Source organism: Psittacula echo, assembly GCF_963264785.1.
Source record: "Psittacula echo genome assembly, chromosome: 15".
In the NCBI taxonomy this organism is placed as follows: domain Eukaryota; kingdom Metazoa; phylum Chordata; class Aves; order Psittaciformes; family Psittacidae; genus Psittacula; species Psittacula echo.
In genome coordinates, this window is record NC_137751.1 from 8,622,203 (window position 1) to 8,642,647 (window position 20,445).

At 45.0% G+C, this 20,445-nt stretch overlaps 1 protein-coding gene across 1 annotated transcript in view; it reads right to left on the minus strand.

Moving 5' to 3' along the window:
- The window catches only part of GALNT17 (polypeptide N-acetylgalactosaminyltransferase 17), a gene marked incomplete at both ends in the record, with an annotated part of 187,865 nt that overhangs the window by 129,220 nt on the left and 38,200 nt on the right, over nt 1-20,445 (minus strand). Inside the window, one exon of the mRNA XM_080630235.1 lies at nt 13,019-13,202. Coding sequence (XP_080486361.1) covers nt 13,019-13,202 — 184 coding nt within the window. The remainder of the gene's footprint in view (nt 1-13,018; nt 13,203-20,445) is intronic.

Sequence of the window (20,445 nt, forward strand, 5' to 3'; positions counted from 1 at the left end):
AAAAACACTGTTAGCGTCATGAAAGTGCTCAGCTATGTTAGCAGAGCTCTTACAGGATTTTGTAGATTTTCCTATAAAACGTGGTTCAGGAACAGAGAGATTCAACTTAATAAGCTCATACATTTTAAATGCCTTTCCTACAGTGATATATGGAACTGCAGCATCAAAGCTAGGGGTGCACAATAGACAACTCGGTTAGAATTTCTGCACATTACATGGAATTCTCCCCAGAGTTACTATGTTATAGATCACTGTTTTACCAAGCTCTGACAAAAGGCAGGGTGGAGAAAACATTCTTCCCTGTGAGGGTGCTGAGGCGCTGGCACAGGGTGCCCAGAGAAGCTGTGGCTGCCCCATCCCTGGCAGTGTTCAAGGCCAGGTTGGACACAGGGGCTTGGAGCAACCTGCTCCAGTGGAAGGTGTCCCTGCCTGTGGCAGGGGGTTGGAAATGGATGAGCCTTAAGGACCCTTCCAACACAAACCACTCTGGGATTCTATGGTTATACGAAACATTATCTTGCATCAATACATCTCTCAGTACCTAGGAAGCTTTGGCCCTGCTCCATTCCAAAACCTGCACTTTCAGAGCAGTCTCCAAACAGGATGCACCAACCATTTCACCCCATTGTAGAGACAGAGCCTTGGGACTCTTTTGGTGGAGCAGGGTCCCAAGAGCAGGTTAACACAGCATACGGTTTATAACCCCACAGCCATCATCAGGTATTGCTTTCTAGGACAGAGCAAGTAATGACATCCACTGTATCTGCTTCTTGCCTAGAGCCCCCCCCACCTCTGCCTCCTCCTCAGCAGTCACACAATAACAAATGCACCATGACAAGCTAGGGCTAGACAGAGACAGTGCCTTTGCCTTGCGTGACCACATAGCACGGAGGTGAACACCCCTTCCTCAGGGCCATATCTAGACACCACGGACATCCACAGCAGAGCTGGGGACTCAGTTTGTCAAGAGTCTTCAGGAAAAGGAATCTGCATTGATGCTAAGGCATCAATGATTTAAGCACCACATGTTGTTGTTCAAGCTTAACATTATCATTGCTCCAAATGAAAGAATACAGGAATTAAAGTGCTCAACCTGAAGATGACAGGAGGTCAGCAGGACTCAGGAACAAACCCCCAGGTCCTGCTGCAGTGGCTCTGTCTCTCTGTTGGCCTTTCTGCCATACAGGCAAATCACATCAGACAGGGAGAAGACACAGAAACACTCTTTTTTGCCTGTTTGTTTTAAAACAGCCCCCTCCAAACAGACCTGAATGCTGAATAACATCAAGATAGGCACAGACAGAAGGAACAGGCTGTGGAAATGGCTGCCTGTAGCACGTCACAGAGCCGGGCATCATCACATTAAAGCAAGAAATACCCTGGCCTCCTCCTGCTGTGGCTGTCAGGCAGAGGAACACCGCCTCTGCTCCAAAGGGGCAACCAAATCCTCAACAATTACAAGTGTGGAAGTGCTGGGAGATCACGGGATGAAAGGCAGTAACGTAAAACTGTAAATTAACAAGGTTTGTTTTGACACCCTCTATTAGAGGTGTCTCCTGCTCATGGAGCCGAGCATGTAGACACAACACTGGATGTGGTTAATTAAGAGACATCTAGTCTAAGGCAGAAGCCAAAGCTCCCTTCAAGTCACTGAAGAGACACTGACACTGCCAAAAGACAACTTATTCCACCACTCTGTCTGCAGTGTATTTGCTCTCTGGTATAACAGACTGATGCAGCTCTGGTTTGGGCAGGCGAAAATGCCTTTTTCCAGGCAGACCTAGACTGAACATTCAGACAGGCGCATCCAGCGATGTGAGACCATAACAGCCCTTCAGAGCCCCCCAGCCAGTGACTTCCAGGTGGCAATCACACCAGCAAACTCTACCAATGAGTTCACAGCTCTTCTCAGGTAGCCTGGTATAAAGCTGCCACTGCTGCAAGCCTTACCTGCCAAATTTAAAGTGAAATCCTTGGTATATAACCTTACCATAGGAGTGTCTTAACTGGAATAAATCTCATGGGAACTCAGGATTTTGACATCCCCAGTACATACTTAGGGCAATGAATAAGAAAAGTGGCCAGCACTTGTGCTGCCTGGAACTCAGGGTGGAACAATGCCATTGCTGAAACAGCTAGTATGAAAATGATGAACTTAAAGGCACAATGGATTTTTAGAGAGAGCTCTCCTTGCCTGTAATAACAGCCCCACTCTGCTGACGGGTTTATGAACAGGGAAGATGAAGAGGTTTATAAACCTCTTCCGTTATGGACAAAAATCACTGTGTAAGTTTACTTACCCTCTGTCAGAATTACATCAGCCCCAGCAGATGAGTGTCACCCAACCCTCACGGGCAAATCCCTGCAGGGTGCAAGTCACGCAAGGAGCTCTGCAAGCCCAGAGCTGGCACCACCACAGCCCAGACACGCCGCGAGGCTGCTCACCAAGGCTATGATAACACACAAGCCACTGGTATGAGCTATCTACTGCTTCCTTTGGGAGGAAAAAAACCCAAGTCACAAGGAATATTGAAGAGTCAAGAAACAGAAGATGAAGCTGATATTGATTTGCATTTCTACTTATATTCCAATTTCAGGTACTAGGTAACTGAATACAATTAACCAGGATGACTGACAGGACAAGGCGGAACGGCTTTAACCTGCCAGAGGGGAGACTGAGATGAGCTCTTAGGCAGAAGCTCTTCCCTGTGAGAGTGCTGAGGCGCTGGCACAGGGTGCCCAGAGAAGCTGTGGCTGCCCCATCCCTGGCAGTGTTCAAGGCCAGGTTGGACACAGGGGCTTGGAGCAAGCTGCTCTAGTGGAAGGTGTCCCTGCCCCTAAAGAGGACAGATGTATACAGCAACTTCAGGGTGTACAGACAGATTGCCATGTGAGACGCATTTTTAAGCAGCACTAGCCACAGAATCACAGACTGATTGTGCTGGAAAGCACCTTAAAGCTCACCCAGTTCCAACCCCCTGCCACTAGACCAGCTTGCTTCAAGCTCTATCCAATCTGACCGTGATACACTTGACATGAGTACACACAACACAAAGAGTAGACTTCTACAGAAACTCATACAGTGACACACGGTCTATCCCTTCCCAATACAAAGTTGTCATACACCAGAGGTTTGGATGTACACCTGAAAATCACAGTGTGAAAGCTCAGGAGTCTTCTGCCCTCTCCTCCTCACCTTATGAATCACACCTGACTTCTACCCACTTCCCACAAGACCCAACACAAAGCCTAACACAAAACCTTCTCCCACTGTACAGCCAAACTTAACACATTAATACACATCATCCAAGATTTGGCTTTTCTTTCCTGCCTGCAGCCAGCAGCTATTCACAGATCCCCTCCTGGCCCAGCACACACTCTGCTTTGCCACAGAAAACCAATATGTACTTTGTTTGATGCAGCTGAAAGCCTGGGAGATAAATTCTTATGTATCAATGGTGCACTGATTGGATTGAATGATTTACTGATGATTGGGCTGCAAAGCACCACAGCTGAAATACAATGTGTTATAAATCCTGTTGCAATCTTCTGCTGTCTAAACACACACACAGCCTGTGTGAACACACAGAGGCAGGCTCAAGCTTGCTCAAGTTCCCTTTATCCCATCATACACACGGCTTCTCAGCTATTGCTTATGTATCTGCACTGCTTTTTGTCTTCCCATCTCAGGAGGGAAGGCAAAACCTGCATATCCTGAACCAGTGACAAGCACAAACTGAAGCTACTTATATCAAACAAGCTTCATTCATGTCCTTCTTGCAAAGAGAAAGCTTCACCAGGAAATGAACTGATCTTCATTTGGCTTTTGTAAAGATTATGATCAAGCTTAAAAGAAAGCAAGTGTTCAGACTGCTATTCCTATTGCCACTTCCTAATCATGCTCCATTCATTAATGCCTTATTTTAGTTTGTATTTTGCTGATTCAGTTGCACATGCCTTCTTGCAAAACGGACTATCAATATTAAATCAATTGTGTCTACCCTATGAAGTACAGAGAAAACCAAACCCTTTTCTATTACCCAAGCAGCTTAAAAGACCTAATGGTGCCTGATACAGTTCAGCATTTACACATCCAGAACACAAGAGTCTCATAAACTATTTCTAATCATTAAAGCTCTAAAACTCCCCACATTTCCTGAGGATTTTAAAGCACCTACCTTATTTCCAGTAACTATTTCTCAGACATGTTATGCTTTATATTTTAGAATTACGCCATCAAAAATATTCACTATAATTTAAATATAAAGGGATATACAGGCATGTCTAAATGCACATTACTTATTCAGCAACTTCTAACAAGAAATTACCTCCAAAGCTGTAAAAAGAGAACGTGCAGAACACGATTTATTTTTGAGAGAGGCTCTTGTAATGAAGTTATTAGGTTCAGACACATCTAAGGGACATAAAAGCCAGAGCAATTACAAGTGTCAGATCCACGTACCCATCTCTCCCCATGCACACAAGCTATTTCACACATAGGAAGAAAGAGACTGAGATCTCCTCGGCCTGGGATTTATTGAACAGCCACAATCTGGGGACAGCAGAGAGGAGAAGAGGAGAAAAATCCGTAATGGACTCAGAAACTATTTCAAAGGATTCATCAGTTGCGGCTGTCTGTCCTTTGAAAGAAGCCATCATCTGCAGGCCCCCATCCTCCTGCTCTTCCCAGCACGTGTTCAGACCCGAAGGCAACACTCCCAACTGCCTTGGATGCTGGAAAACTAAATACATGACTTCAGAACCAGCGCTGGTGAGACATCAGTATTAGACTCACACCTCTGCCTGGTTTGTCTGTGAATACACGACCTATTTAAAAGCTCCCGTGGCAACAGAGCAGCTCTCTGCAATACATGCCAGCAGATGGGTAGCACAAACACACAAGCTTTGACTTCTTTAGAAGCCAACTTCCAAAGAAGTGTATCCAAAGCTTAATTTAGCTCATTTATTTTCATAAGTACAGTTTAGTCAGAAGTATTTATGATAATGTAGGTATTTTTCAGCACCAGAGTTCAGAGGAGCACAAAAGCAAGTTGTTAAATTATACTAATCCTACCCTCTGCTAAAGCGTGCATTTAACTTATCTTTACGGTAGTAAATGTTTTAAAGCACATTTCATAGATAGAAGTCTTCCCTGAAGCATCATGTTCCGAACTTGTAAGAGTAGGGGATAATTTTCTAGCTAGGAAGGGAAATTTGACAATCATAAGAAAAATCAGGTACCATGTATATAAATCCACGGTCGCAGCGTTTCACGATTACACTATGCAGCAAGAGACTCTCCTAACAGCTACTAAACAAACTCTAGAGTTACTTTCCCAAAAGCACTTCCTCACCAACCGAGTTTAAAGAAGATACTGAGACTTTTGAGCACCGAAGGCTTTTGACACAAACCCAGCACGGAGCAGCCAGATAAAGTGCACTTCAACCGCCTCTACTTCAAACAGAAATAAAACAAAAAGCAAGCTCTCCTGTGTCCCCATCTAAATCCAGAATAGAAACAAAAAATAAACCCCTAAACCTTCCAGTAGGAAACTGCACACTTTTAGTTTTGGGGTGATTTGTTATAGCACACAGTGGAGCCAACCCTGCCTGCATAGGCACCACACTGCTCTGAGCCACAGCGCTGGCTCCCGCCTGAGAGGTCACAATAGCAGGCACAGAAAATAATAAGCCAATAGCAAACACAGCTGGAAAAGTGTATGTTAAGAGACTTTATTAGCCTAGTTTTCAAGAAGAAGAATTACTGGGAGTCAAATAATCTCAGAATCACTGGGTGGTTTGGGCTGGAAGGGATCTTAAAGCTCATCCAGTTCCAACCCCTTACCACGGGCAGGGACACCTTCCACTAGAGCAGCTTGCTCCAAGCCCCTGTGTCCAACCTGGCCTTAAACACTGCCAGGGATGGGGCAGCCACAGCTTCTCTGGGCACCCTGTGCCAGCGCCTCAGCACCCTCACAGAGAAGAATTACTGGTAGGGCACAGAGGAATAAAGATCAAACCCAGTACTTACTCACTAGCACACTGGTTTGTATTACTACTAGAAAAGCAATGCAGCAATAAAGCAGCATCTTCCTCTCATGCAAATCATTCAAAAGTCACCAAAAGTCGCAGTACCATCAGTGGAGAAAGAAAAACCAAGTTGTTTCAGGTCTAAAGCTGGGTTTGCTACTATCTTCCTATGCCCGTGATTTTCAGAGCAGAGTGGGAACAGATGAGCACAGCTTCAAGCATTCCTTTGGGGAGCACCAGAACCATGATCAGCCTCGTAGAGGTTGGGCAGATGGGGCAGGATGGCATGAACAGAGAGAAAGCATCCAGCAACCTATCCTGAATTGCAAAACTGATCTCGTCTTGGTGAGCCTTGTCCAAGGCACGTTTCCTTTATGCCAGAGCTTTGATACTGATACTCACTGCCTGATTTCTTTACTTGCTCTCCCAGAAATGTATCAGGTGGCATCTTTCCAAGTATTGGAAAATACTGCTTTTCTTTTTCATGGCTGAAGCCATAAAAAGCCAAGGTCAAGAGTGTGTCTCAGACAACAATGGATCAGACCCACAACTATCAACTAGGAGAGGAGATACACAACTAGTTCTCACTTCTTCCTGAAGATAAACGTATCTTTTAATACACTCCCACATGCTATTCAAGCAGAATTTCTCATCTGGAAGTCATGGGGTTTTTCCTTCTTACACTATCTTTATTCCTTAATGTTTCTTCCTTCAGTTATGTGATGAAGAGAACTCACTACAGCTTGCTTCTCTTTTCCTTGCTATTATTTGTATGTGGAATTGAAAAAGAAACAAAACCAAAACCTCTTTGAAAAACATAACCTATTGTGCATGCAAGAGAGAAAGCTCTTTTGACCTCCTTTGTTTGCAATAAACAGCAATGACTACAAACAAACAGTCATGAAACTCTATTTCCCAGCAAATATCACCGGCATAATTCAAGTAGTTGGTTTTTGTCCTTCTCTTTAGACTCATTTCATCAAGTTGGCTAAACAAAACAGGCAGGACGTGACTAAGTAACGGCCATAATACCACAAATGGGTGACTCCAGGAATGTTCCAGCTACTGAAAACTTGAGGACATCAGCAATAAGGAGCTCACTCTCCTGCTGTAATAGTATTTGCAGATCTCTACCAGAAAGAATATGCTCATGTGGGTAGGGGGAAAAGGGAACAAGCATTTTGCTTCAAGCAAAGCCTCAAGGAAGTTGTATGCCTTCTATTTTGGGGAAGAAACAAGATGCTAAGACAAATACGATGCCAGATGTATGAGGCAGCACACAGGGCAGTGTCCTGCCCAGGTCATGATACGTGCTGAGGAAGCATCTCATTTCAGTACCTTGGTACAAGAGAAAACTGAGACAAAGGCACCTGCAAAGCCTGGGCTTTTTAGTTATTTCCACGGTGGAGGAGATATGCTCCTTTTCACATAAAAATAAGTGAGTATAATAACGCATGAAACTTTCCTGAGCGCCATGAGAGCAAACCACAGAGCATAGACAGACAAGACATAGCCAGTCTTGAAGCCCCTGTGAGCAGATACAGTGTCCAGCACAGCAGAGATGTGATGGTGTGCTCTCATAGGCAGGGCACTGAATCACAGGTCTTCAAGGCCCATCTTCCTGGGCGGTCCTGATTTATCTAAGTCACACCCATATTTATGTCTCCAAAGACCTATTCAGCTTTGATTATAAAACCAAAACTCAGTTCCTTGTCCCTGCAACATCCCATAACCTGAGTGGAGGCCGAGACCCAAAGGTAGCCTTGTCGCAGAGAGCAGAAGGCTCTACAGGGGTGGGCCAAGACCCCAAAGAGAGCAGTGCCTTTTGCTACAGCGCACTCCCTCCACTCCAGCATATGTTCTATCACCCAATATATACCTGCTGAGAGCCCCCAAAGGGCACACACAGACCACTTGACATAAAAATCAAATCAAGAATTGATTTAGTTCCTTTAGGATGTCAAAGAACAACCCAGAGTCTTTAAAACTGCTTTTCACACTATATCCCAAAGAAAGACTCTCAACTTGCTGCTACACAGAAGTCTTTGGCAATAAAACCAGATGGTGCTAAAAAGCCCAATTGCTCCCAGGCTCCCAAGGCAGGCAGCTACAGAAATAACCAGGTGATTCAGCCACTTGAGACACTGCAGAGTGATGACTGATTCAACCCCAAAACACACCACTGGGAAACACTCAAGTCAGTGGTATGTGACCGTTTAATCTTTAGCAAGGGCTACAGGTGATGCCCCCTCTGCTCTGCTCTCATGAGACCCCACTTGCAGCACCGTGTTCAGTTCTGGTGTCCTCAGCATAAGGAGGACATGGAGCTGTTGGAGCAAGTCCAGAGAAGGCCATGAGGATGATCAGGGGCTGGAGCACCTCCTGTATGGAGACAGGCTGAGAAAGTTGGGGCTGTTCAGCCTGGAGAGGAGAAGCTGTGTGGAGACCTCAGAGCAGCTTCCAGTGTCTGAAGGGAACTACAAGGATGCTGGAGAGAGACCTTCATCAGGGACTGTAGTGATAGGACAAGGGCTGATGGGTTCAAACTTAAATAGGGGAAGTTCAAGTTAGATATGAGCAAGAAGGTTTTTACTCTGAGGGTGGTGAAGAGCTGAAAAAGGCTGCCCAAATAAATGGTAAATGCTCCATCCCTAGCAGTGTTCAAGGCCAGGTTGGACAGAGCCTTTGGTAACATGGTCCAGCGTGAGGTGTCCTTGCTCATGTCAGGGGGTTAGGAACTAGATGATCTGATCATCCCTTCCAACCCAACCCAGCCTATGATTCTATGATGAAGCTCCACCAGGACACTGCTCTAAGGCCACACAGGGTCCAGCCAGTACACACAAACCCTTTGCCAGGGGCATGCTGTAAAAACACAGAAGCAGATCCCAGTACACACCACCATGGTCTGTCCATGCTTTGCCCAACCCATGTGCAGAACCCACCAGTCTCCTGGTTAGGAAAGCCTCAAAACATCTGATAATTGAGCTGTGGAAGTTGCTTATCACTTAAACTGTTCTTCCTCTTCACCTTAATACCTTGAGCCTTTTCCTGCACAAGAACGGTTGTTGAGATTCCAGCAGCAGGAATGTCATCTTTACCCAATGATTCAATAGGCCTAACAATTGTGGGTATTATTTTTTCTTAAATCTGCTCCTTAATCCCATAATGCCATAAAATACCATTGAATCGGAGCTTAGCAGGATTCCAGGGGAACAGACTTTTAAAGAGATAATGAGAACTCCACGTTTATATTAGATAGGATTGAAAACAGAGAACAGAGAAGTCAGAACATACCAGATGGCAGATTATTTCATAGCTTTCCTTAATCTGATTTCTTCAACCTGAAGCATATGGTTCCACTATCAGAGATTATTACAGATTGGATAAATTGGACCCACAGACTGATCTAACACAGCAATTTTGATTTTCCTTCTAACCATAGGAGAGGTTCCCATTAAATCACACATCACAGAGTGAAACAGAAGTGCATAAAATCTAGTATCAAAGAGGGGAATATTAGCAGCCCCTAGGATCCCATGTAAATATGCTTCACTTTCTATAAGGAAAACAACATGTCTTAAACCCCCATCCTTCATAAGGAAGCAGGAAATGCTGTGAATTGATCAATGAAACTCACAGATCAGCCTCGTCCTTCACAGTCTTTGCAGGAAATAGAAGAAAACTCTCTCCAGCTTATTTCTGGAGATGTGTGTACAAGTCCTGCAGTCTGCATGCAGCACCTTGGGCACTTCCAATCTGTAAGCGGGAACTGTTTTCCAAAACACACAGAAATCTCAAGCTGGAAAACCTCATGAAGCAGGACAGAAATGCATTGCCTACCTCATTATGCCACTGCTTCACAGCAAGGCTTGAAATAAGATCCTTTGCACCGAAGTGCTACTCCTGCCTTATGTTAGCCAAAGGAGTAGCTTTCTTGGTCACTCAAATGTAATACTGTTACCTGATTCACTCTAAAAGCACATTGTGATGCACATCAAACACAACTTTCCCTATTCCACAGAAGGCCAGGATCAGAAACTTTCTACGTTGATAATTTCAAGACTAAGGTCTTAGAGACACAGCTCTATGGGAATCAGAACCACAAACACTATTTCATGTATCCATACCACCAGCAGCACATTTTGGCAAACAGCCCAGCGTGAAGGCCAGTACCACTCAAGTGATAAACAGCAAAGCAGACTTTCTATCTTCCAGCCTAAGTGAGCAGCCTCAGCTTTTAAGGAAAGAAAATGTCTCAAATAAACTGCATTTTATAACCAAAACAAAAGTGATCATATACACTACCAAAAAGAGTCATAGAATCTCAGCCTGGTTTGGGCTGGAAGGGACATTAAAGCTCATCCAGTTCCAACCCCCTGCCACAGGCACCTTCCACTAGAGCAGACCAGCCTTGTCCAACCTGGCAAAAGAAACACGACAATTCCCCAAATCCAGACAAGCAAGAGACTCTGTCCCTGACCCTGGGAAAGACCTTACCTTCTCCTAAACACCATCCCTATACTCAACACCTCTTCAGCCATTTTCTCCAGGGAAACTAACTTCTAGCCTTTCTGCTGCCTCTGGGTATGCACTCAAAAGGCCATCAGCTGGGACTCGTGATGCCTCCTTATTGCCAACACCTGTCTGCAAACAGCAATGAGCAGGGACACCTGCACCTCTGCACCCTTGTGATGCTGACCACAAGTCAGAGGAGTCTAAATACAAAAGATTACAAACATGCCATATTTTCCTTAAACTCTCTTTAATCCCCTTCACCTTGGCCACAAAGGGGACTCCTCCGGAGAAGAAAAGGCTCAGGAGACACCTTGTAACAGTCTTCCAATACCTAAAGGGGCTTGCAAGAAATCTGAAGAGGGCATTTTACAAAGGCATGTCATGACAAAACAAGGGGGAACGGCTGAACAGCCTTTGGTTGAATCAGACGGGCTCCCTACTACCTTTAAAAGTAATAGATGCTTTGTAATGCTTATCAGCTGGAGGGTTTTCAACAGTTTTTCCCCACTAATGCTGCAACTCTGAAACCATTTAGGCTAATTTCCTTTGACTTGAATCTATTTTAATCAGAGACCAGGACACTTGACTTAAATGGTTTTTATTAAACCCTTCATAAAATCAGCCATAGAATGGCATGCACAAAATAGCAAATGGATCTTCAAGTCACAAGTAAGAGAAGCTGAAACTTCCAATCCTCCAGCAAACTCAAGCTATTTCATAACCAGACCAAGTGCTCTCTTACAATACCATGACAATTGATCCCTAGAAAAAAAGCAATAACTGAAATACGCTCCTGAAGCTTCCACACAGATATAAAGCACTAAGTTACGCAGCTGCAGTCAGTACCCACAAATTCCCTCCACATTATCAGCCCAGCTCCAAAATGATTCGTTTTTAATCAATTGCTGCGTCTGCTCTGGCCTCTCCACCACCCTCCCATGAAATGACGGATGGTGGCACTGAGCAAGAACACAAGGCAAGCCTCAAAATGTCAGAATTAATCCTTTTCTTCCCCCCCAAGATTGGAAAAAAGCATTACTTTTCAAATTAATTCTCACAAAGTAAGGCTGGCTCTGCTCAAAGTCAGAGTTCTGGATAAGAAATGAAAATAAGAAGCTCAGGCTCAGGCAACAGCCAGAGAAAGTCTCACTTCAAGGATTTGTCATTGTAGAGGGATTTGCATATCATAACGCCAAAGGTGCAATTTGTACCTGCAATTCATTCTGTCCACACAAACCATACCAGCAAAATTGGAGGCCACGCCTCTATTCCTTAGAAAACTCATCCAAATATTTCTGTTGTCAGTGGTTGACAGGCTTGGCAACTCCGAGTGGCTGCTCGAAATTCATGCAGCATGCAGAGGAGTGATGGAACAAAAGCTCCCCATGCTCTCACATCCACAACAATTTGCCACTGCATTGGAGACATGGAGCTGCATCCCCTGGCTGCATGATTTGCAATGGTTTGCAGAAGCCAAGCAATGGCTTTGTCACTGCCCCAACGACAGAGGCACTGGACACGTAATACCTCTTAGAATCTAAATCTCCCTCAGCTCATTTCTTTATCAGGGGTTTCACTCCAGCCAAACTGACAGCTTCCTATTCTGAGGAACACTCTGCCAGCCATATCTAAAATTAACTTTCGTAAAGATAAACTTACAGCGTGTCTATCTCACACTTAACAAAACGATCTGGCATTTCATTTAAAGTCTGTTCTTCCATGGTGCTTAGCGTCACCATCACCTTAAAAGGTCATTCTGGAACAATAGTAGAGGAAGGATATTGCCACCTGAACCATGAGAGTCCCTTCAAAGGCATCTGCACAAGTCTCCAATGAGAGATCCAAAACCAGCATCCCAGGAGGAGCACAAGGGCTGCTGGAGAGCCCTGGAGGTCTTGCAGGGACATGAAGGAGCTAGAGAGGGGAGGGAGTCTTTGCACACATTTACAGGGCAACAAACACCAAAGGTCAACAGCTCAGTGAACAGCCCTTTGCTGACGAAAGCAGATGTGAGCTTCTGTTCACATTAATGCCACCCAAAATAACGTATTGCTTTAACCTGCCAGAGGGGAGATTGAGATGAGCTCTTAGGCAGAAGCTCTTCCCTGTGAGGGTGCTGAGGCGCTGGCACAGGGTGCCCAGAGAAGCTGTGGCTGCCCCATCCCTGGCAGTGTTCAAGGCCAGGTTGGACACAGGGGCTTGGAGCAACCTGCTCTAGTGGAAGGTGTCCCTGCCCGTGGTAAGGGGTTGGAACTGGATGAGCTTTAAGGTCTCTTCCAATCCAAACCAGTCTGAGATTCTGTGAACAATCTCATTTTCAGCCAAACTACACTGGTTACTGAGCACAGCCCTGCAAATGATAAGGAGGGAAGAGTGAACAGTATCACACGAGAATATGAAAGCCACCATCACTCCTGGCTCTGGGATGATACCTTAATGTGCATTCCTTCATGGAGCAACTGGTACTTACTTGGTTGGACGATAATCTGGTATGGAACGATCCAGTGAAATTTTCTCACTGAGGTAGGAGTTGTAGCCATATTTCTCATGTGGTCCCTTTGCTTTCTCCTCCTCCTCAGGAGACAGGGTGGCTGGGAGGCCACCTTTACCACGTCCACCATAGCCTTCAATGAGACCAAGCGATTTGGACAGACCTTGAGAGAAGAAAAAAGCCACCATCACTGTTACAATTCATCACTCTTGCTTCCAAGCTATCAAAGAAGCAGACACAATCTGAAAATCTGGGGTGGTTTGGTTTGGTTTTCTGAAAACATTTCAAATTCTGGTTCTTTGCCATTTGCTGGAATGAAAACAACTCAAATCTTGAAACTCCTTATGGCTCAGGCACACTGTTCCCAACAGCTCTGCCACCACAGCATCCAACTGATAACCTGGCCCAGCGATCTGGGCATTTATCTAGCTGTTAGGAAGGCTATTCAGGCCTCCAGCCCACTCTCAGAGAGGTAATTACATGTAAGGTTAGATGTCCCCAGGAGAAGGATAGCTTGAACACAGTCTAAGAATAAACCAGGGTTGGTTAACTGCCAGCTGAATGAATTTTTGCTCAGTATGAACAGTGAACAGCATACAAATGTTATAGATTTAAAAACAATTTCCCCTCAAAGCTTTCTTATCTTTTGAAGTACAGCATTCCCATTCCTTTATCAAGTGGACTTATTTATTTATATCTGCATAGCTGAAAGAAATAGGCAAAGTTCAAAACGAGCTGCATAGAAAGAGCTACACTGGTGATTCAGTGGAGATTGGGGGAAACCAAGTTCATGCTCATGTTATTATTTATTAGACAGGACTCCTTGAATTTTAATATTGCTCATTAGCAGAGACTCATATTCTTCTTTTTGTCAGAAACAAAGTATTGATGTTTTGTTTTGTGGCTTGGTTTTGGTTTGTAATAAAGAAACCAGGGTATATTCTCCTTTGTTCGAACAGCAGAGCCCTAACTGTGAGAGCAGAATTGACTGTTGTCACCACTGATGCTTTGGAAGGGAGAGTAACCCTGGGGTCCTGAGGAAATGAAGCCTCTCTGTTGACTGCAAAGACACCTGAGAAATGCCAAGACATGACTTTATACCCAGCAGCTTTGACTGATGAGCCTATAATGCCATTAACTGCTTTCTTCCAAGACCATAATCATGACAACTAGGCACACACATCCCCAGCATGCATTTGTCTCTCCTCACTCCTCACTAACTATATTCCTTTATTTCTGCATATGAACTTCTTACTTCCTTTACTAGTATAAACCGTCTTGATAAGTAGAAGTAAATCAGTGTCATTTAACCAAAGGAATTGATTAAGGTGACAGATACACACGTGTTGGGCAGGGCTGTACCATGAGACCATCATCCTCTCTATTGGTGCCACCCAGGACAGCAAACACAGCCGCAGGGACAGTCACAAAGATGCACATTACCAGGTGCAATGTGCCAGGGAGGATCTCCGTGTCTGTCCCTGTGCTGGCTGAACATTTCATCCTCCAGCTCAGGCTGTCAGAAGGGCTCATCCGTGCAGCCTGGATGTCACTTTGGTGTAGAGCACTTCACAGCAAGAGTCAGGTAATGCCTGGCAAGAAAGATCATTCATGTCCAAACAGCGGAGGATGAAATTTGCTTCCAGCTGGCTGACAAGATGGCTCAGAAAGAGGCAGGACTGCAACCAGACAGTTCCAGCAGACCCTCACCCAGCCAATCCATTCATTTACCTTTACTTGCCCCATTTTAGGGCTGCACAGAGAAGGCACATTTTTGTGAGCTTGAGATGCCTTCACTGTAACTTCGAAAATTATCCTCAGCCCAGCCCATATGCTTCCTTGGCATTTGGGTCTTAAAGGACAAGCCATCTCTCGCATCATGTTCAAACGGCTTAACACTGCAAGTGAATCATAGTCATAGGATGGTTTGTGTTGGAAGGGACCTTAAAGCTCATCCAGTTCCAACCCCTGCCACGGGCAGGAACACCTTCCACTGGAGCAGCTTGCTCCAAGCCCCTGTGTCCAACCTGGCCTTGAACACTGCCAGGGATGGGGCAGCCACAGCTTCTCTGGGCACCCTGTGCCAGCGCCTCAGCACCCTCACAGGGAAGAGCTTCTGCCTAACAGCTCATCTCAGTCTCCCCTCTGGCAGGTTAAAGCCATTCCCCTTGGCCTGTCCCTACAAGCCCTTGTCCAAAGCCCCTCTCCAGCTTTCTTGTAGGCAATGATTAAGTGCCTCTAGTGATGCAGAAAGGGACATCACCTCTGAAGCCAGTTTTTCCCCACACACAACTATCCAGAGCTGGTTTCCACTACAGCCTTCTGCTGTGGCCTCTTAGTAGCACGTGTTTATAGCATTTTCACACTTTGAAAGCCTTCAGCCCTTTGCAAACCTGCTTGAAATTGGCCCAGAAGACCAAGAAGATCAGAGAGACACAGAGAGCAAGGAGCAAGATCATGATCCAATCAGCCTCTTTCCTTGAAGAACAAGGTTAAAAGTAAAGAGTCAGAACTATTCCCAAGTCCCAGACCAAATCCTTTGCCATTCTGGGCAGGCACCAAAGCAGAAGCGCTGAATCACTGCCAAAAAGTCTCTCCTGAAGCCTGCTCCAGCCTATCCATAGCAGTAAATAGTATTAATCCCCCTCAAAAAGCTTGAAGAGTCAATTCACTCCCAGGTGCATTTTGCAAGGTCACAAGATGGTAACAGGCTGCATCAAGATGTTCAGTGCAGAGCTGTGAGCTTCACTCATCCTTAAGCCACATTCACTCAGCAAGTACCTTAGAAATGAAAATATGGTTTTATTTTCAGATCTCCTAAAACATCTGAACTTTGGGACAAAAGGAGTGTATTGCTCTTATATTGCAGGAATAGGAGGAATAAAAGACACCACTTAGACCTGCTGAGATCTGAGTCACTCCTGCTGAAGCAGCCAGCCAATGGATCCCTGGGGGACTGGCAAAGACTTGGCTATAAAATATAAATTATTATCTATATTTCATATAAAAAATTAATTTCTACAGCAAAATTATTCCTAGACTGAGTACAGCTGTAGTAAATATGCTAGTTTCTCCTTAAACAGGTGGTATATTTCATAAGGAGACAGGAGGTTTCTAGGACAGAGAAAACCTTGGTAAAATACAATATAATATGATATGCAGCCTTCATTTATAAGGCCTCCAGCCAAACAGGCTCCTCTGGCAGCAGGCGGCTGGAAAAGCATTTTGCTGCATGTCAGCCCCGATGAAGGAAAACATTAACCCAACCCATACAAAGCTCAGCTGAGGAAGCTGCTGTCATTAAGGCCAGGGAAAAGGGAAGAATATCTGAAACTCAAAGGCATTCCTGAGAAACAGGGGTCCTGAGCCTTAACACTGAGGGTGGAGGAGGGAGAAGAACAGGAGGAAACAATGTAAGGGAAGATTTATGGAAAAGCAAGTTTTTTGGTTGCGTCCTTCTCTCTTGCTGCACAAGTTACAGAGCACGTACAGCTCAGAGTGAAAGGCACGTTCCTATAGGGAAGAAGAACATGATGCCTCCTTCTCTAGAAGGAATTCCAGGTTCTTCTAGATTGCCCAGAGAAGCCCCATCCCTGGCAGTGTTCAAGGCCAAGTTGGACACTAGAGCAGCCTGCTCTAGTGGAAGGCGTCCCTGCCTGTGGACAGGGACTGGAACTGGATGAGCTTTAAGGTCCCTTCCAACCCAAACCGGTCTGGGATTCTATGAAATAAATAGTAGTGAAATGGTACTAGAAAATAAAGAGAAAATTAAGATAGATACCTTTGAAAAATACAGCTCTTAAGCATCATGGATCTTCCAGCCCAAAAAACTCTCCTAGGGACATGTGCTTCAGGCCTTGCTTCAGCCAGAGATCTGAAGGCTAACAAGGAATTTCTGACTTAGGGAAAAAAGGCAAAACCAATGAGGTAAATGGCTTAATGTGTGTTACATGGTGGAGACGGCCTCTGTGCGACCTCTCAGGGAAGATGGAAAGAGAGGACACAACTGCTGGGCTTTTAGGGATATTTTATGAGAAGCCAGAATAGATACCAAAGGGCAAAATGTCACAGGGAATGTTGGAAATGATGGAAAACTGCTGCAGTTTTGAGCGATGCCCTGCTGATCACTGCAAATACAGACTATAAAGGGAGGACTCATTAACCGGAAGGGTAGTTGGGACACAGGCACCAACTTCCCTTTCAGCTTCAATGGAACATGAGACCTGTATTTTCTCTTATCTTCCTGCAGCAGTTTTTACCCAATTTTCACCCACTCTTTGCTCTGACCTTTTATTAGACTGAAGAACACAAGTTCCTCTGAGTGCAAGTTACACCTACACAACACATAACCATGTGCTGCTCAAAGGCTATGGGAATTGTCATGGGAATTCCAAATACAATTGGCTCTGTCAGCTTTCTTTGCTCTCGTTGCCTCCCCAAAGCATCTGTATGCTTGTGCAAAGGAAACCAAAGGTAGTAGTAAAAGGATTAGAAGGTAAGAAATCACTTTCTTGGGGAAAAATAGAAACAACAACAGTATGAATTTATAAAATGAGCTTAAATACTGAAGTCCAGTGGAAAAATCAGTGGGAAACCCCCCTATATGGTTATATCCAGTGTAGATGCCAGGTATGTTTTCCCCAGAGCTGATCAAAAGCCAGCATATCCCCATAGCCAAACACTGCAGGAGGCTTCTCTCTTGCTGAAGGATCACTGCTACCACCTTCCATTTGCACAGTACCCTCCCAGTCAGTTGTCTTTAGGAAATATCTAAATGGGTGCTTAGGCATTGGAACAGGCTGCCCAGGGCACTGCTGGAGTCCTCATCCCTTCAAGTGTCCCAAACCACGTAGACAAGGCCCTTAGTGCCATGGGTTAGTGGTGGCCTTGGCAGTGCCGGGGAATGGTTGGACTGGATGAGCTTAAAGGTCTTTTCCAACCTAAACAATTCTGTGAATTCTATAAAAACAGGCTGCCCAGGAATGTGCCCGCTTCTCAGTATAAAAATATACCCAAGGATAGATTAGATGAACATCCGTATCACAAATAATTTAAGCACAGATGCTTAAATATATACATCATGATGGCAGCAGTCAGACAATGTCAAGGCTTCTTCCCATCCTGTACTCCATGAAAAGGATGAGAGACGACAGCGCAGTCAAACTGCAGAGTCTGAAGTTGTGTTTGAAATGTTTTAACGTAACTACACATTTATACACACACAAATGTATATACGTACATGCAAACTCATATTCAGAATTGAAGTCTTCTTATCTATATGGAAATGGAAACACAGGAAAATTACCTTTAGAGCCAGAGGGAGGATCAGCTCCTGTTGCAAGGAGAATTTCAAAGCCAGGCTCGCCCTGGTTAGGCCATTACACTACCAACTTCTGGTTCCAAATGATAATTTCCTGATCAAGATTTGCCTGAGGCACGAAATAACAAATCTTCCAACTGGCTGAGGCTGTTTTGTTCAGAGAGATGATGTAGGGGATTCTAAAACCCGGGACTAGTAGATGAGTTTGGACATAAGATCTATGCTCACTGGAAGCTCGAAGATGTTAGGGTCTATCATTCTGCTTCATGTTTTTAAAGTAACTCGATGAAAGAGAAAAGCAGGATTTGGTAACAGAACTGCTTTAGAATCAGCAAACTGTAGGCTGGGAAAAGCTCTTTGCAGCTCAGCAGGAAGAACAGGCAGTGCTCCAATGGAAGCCTTACACACAGGTATCCTGTTCAGGTACAGAAGACGTGGCTGAAGATGATTTATAACCCAGGGAAAACACAAATGAAGTATTCCTGGCAGTGTAATTAGAGCAACTCTTCCCAAGCGTGTACTGACATAACCGCCTCAGGAGATGCCCTGCTGCAGGGAGCTCCCCCTTCCAAACAAAGGATCAATCCCTTTCGGTTGTTAAAGGTTTGTCTCAGAATGACCAAGGACCCCCTCCTGCCCTCGGCATGCTCTGCAGTTCCACATGGATACAGCTTCCCTGTGCTCTTCCCACCTGCACCTTGCCCCCCAGAGCACAGGGTGCTCATGGAGCTGGTGTGTGTGCACCCAGAGCCATCCCTGCATCAGCTGCAGGCAAAGAGACTCCTGTGACTGGGATGCAGCTCAGCACTTTTAGCGATGAAATATGCTCTAATAAGCCTCACCATTACATCAGCTGGTGCAAGACACATGTGCTGTAGGGAAGGACATGTATTTTTCAGCACTGATATATTTGAGACAGTTGCCAAGTACTGCAGTCACATATGTAGCACCAGCAGCTGACTCCCAGTTCCAGATAACAGACTCGGATCTGGTAGGGGGATGGATGAAGTGTATTTGCAGAAAAGGTAAAGAGAAGAATGTGTTGTAGCAATCTCATTTGCTCACTCTGACACAAATTCAAATTTATATTGCTAACATATAGGACCATCATATTCTAGAAATATCTGTGTGACTTACTGGAGAGAAGGGAGGGGGGAAAAGGCAAAAAGTAGATCACAATGTAAAACAAAAAGGAAGATTCAGGTCAAAAACATCACTAAGATCATTCATCTGACCCCAGGTACACTGCACCCATATTCACAGCGTTGAAGAACTCCAGTCAGCTCATTTATTAAACCCTGTCTAAGGCCAGCTTTCAAGGATTTGCTCTTACTGGGACACAGGCACAATCACTTCCCCAGCGACACACAACAAAACCTACTTCCATGAAGTGTTTAGAACAGTCTCAGTCTTCTCACTGTTATTTTATACTGGCATAAACCATCACAAAGAACCTTCGTGCCCAGGTAGCAGTAAGGAAGCAAAGAATACTCTCAGGGAGGAGGGGGGTAAATCTATAGAAGAGCAACCAACATAGGAAAGACATTTTTCCTAATCTCCAGTCTAAACCTCCCCTGGTGTGGTTCCAAGCCCCATCCAGCCTGGCCTTGAACACTGGCAGGGATGGGGCAGCCACAGCTTCTCCTCACATTGACGCAGCAAGGTTAAAGCACACCACCAAAAGCTTTGTCCAGCAACACATCTGCAGTGAGTCAACATACAGCTCTCTGAGAACTGATGAACTGTCATAAGAAGAGTCGGCATTAGCAGCCTACCAGCGCAATATAACACCAACCATGGCAGGATTCACATTAAAAATCTGATACTGTTCCACTAACTGCAAAGATGGACTCAGGGTGCGTCACCATTCAAAAGACAGACAAGATCCCTGGTCCCTGCACCTAATGGTGTATTGATTCAGCAGACACCCAAGTGCCAGCTCTGCACTTGATGGACTTTGCTGAAGCACCCAAGGTATCCCCACACATGCCAAGTAACTCAGAGCTTATCGGATAGTCTGGGACGCAGGAGCTGGAATGAGAAAGGCCAAGGGTAAAAGCAGTCTTGCATATTGATGCTGGTCTGC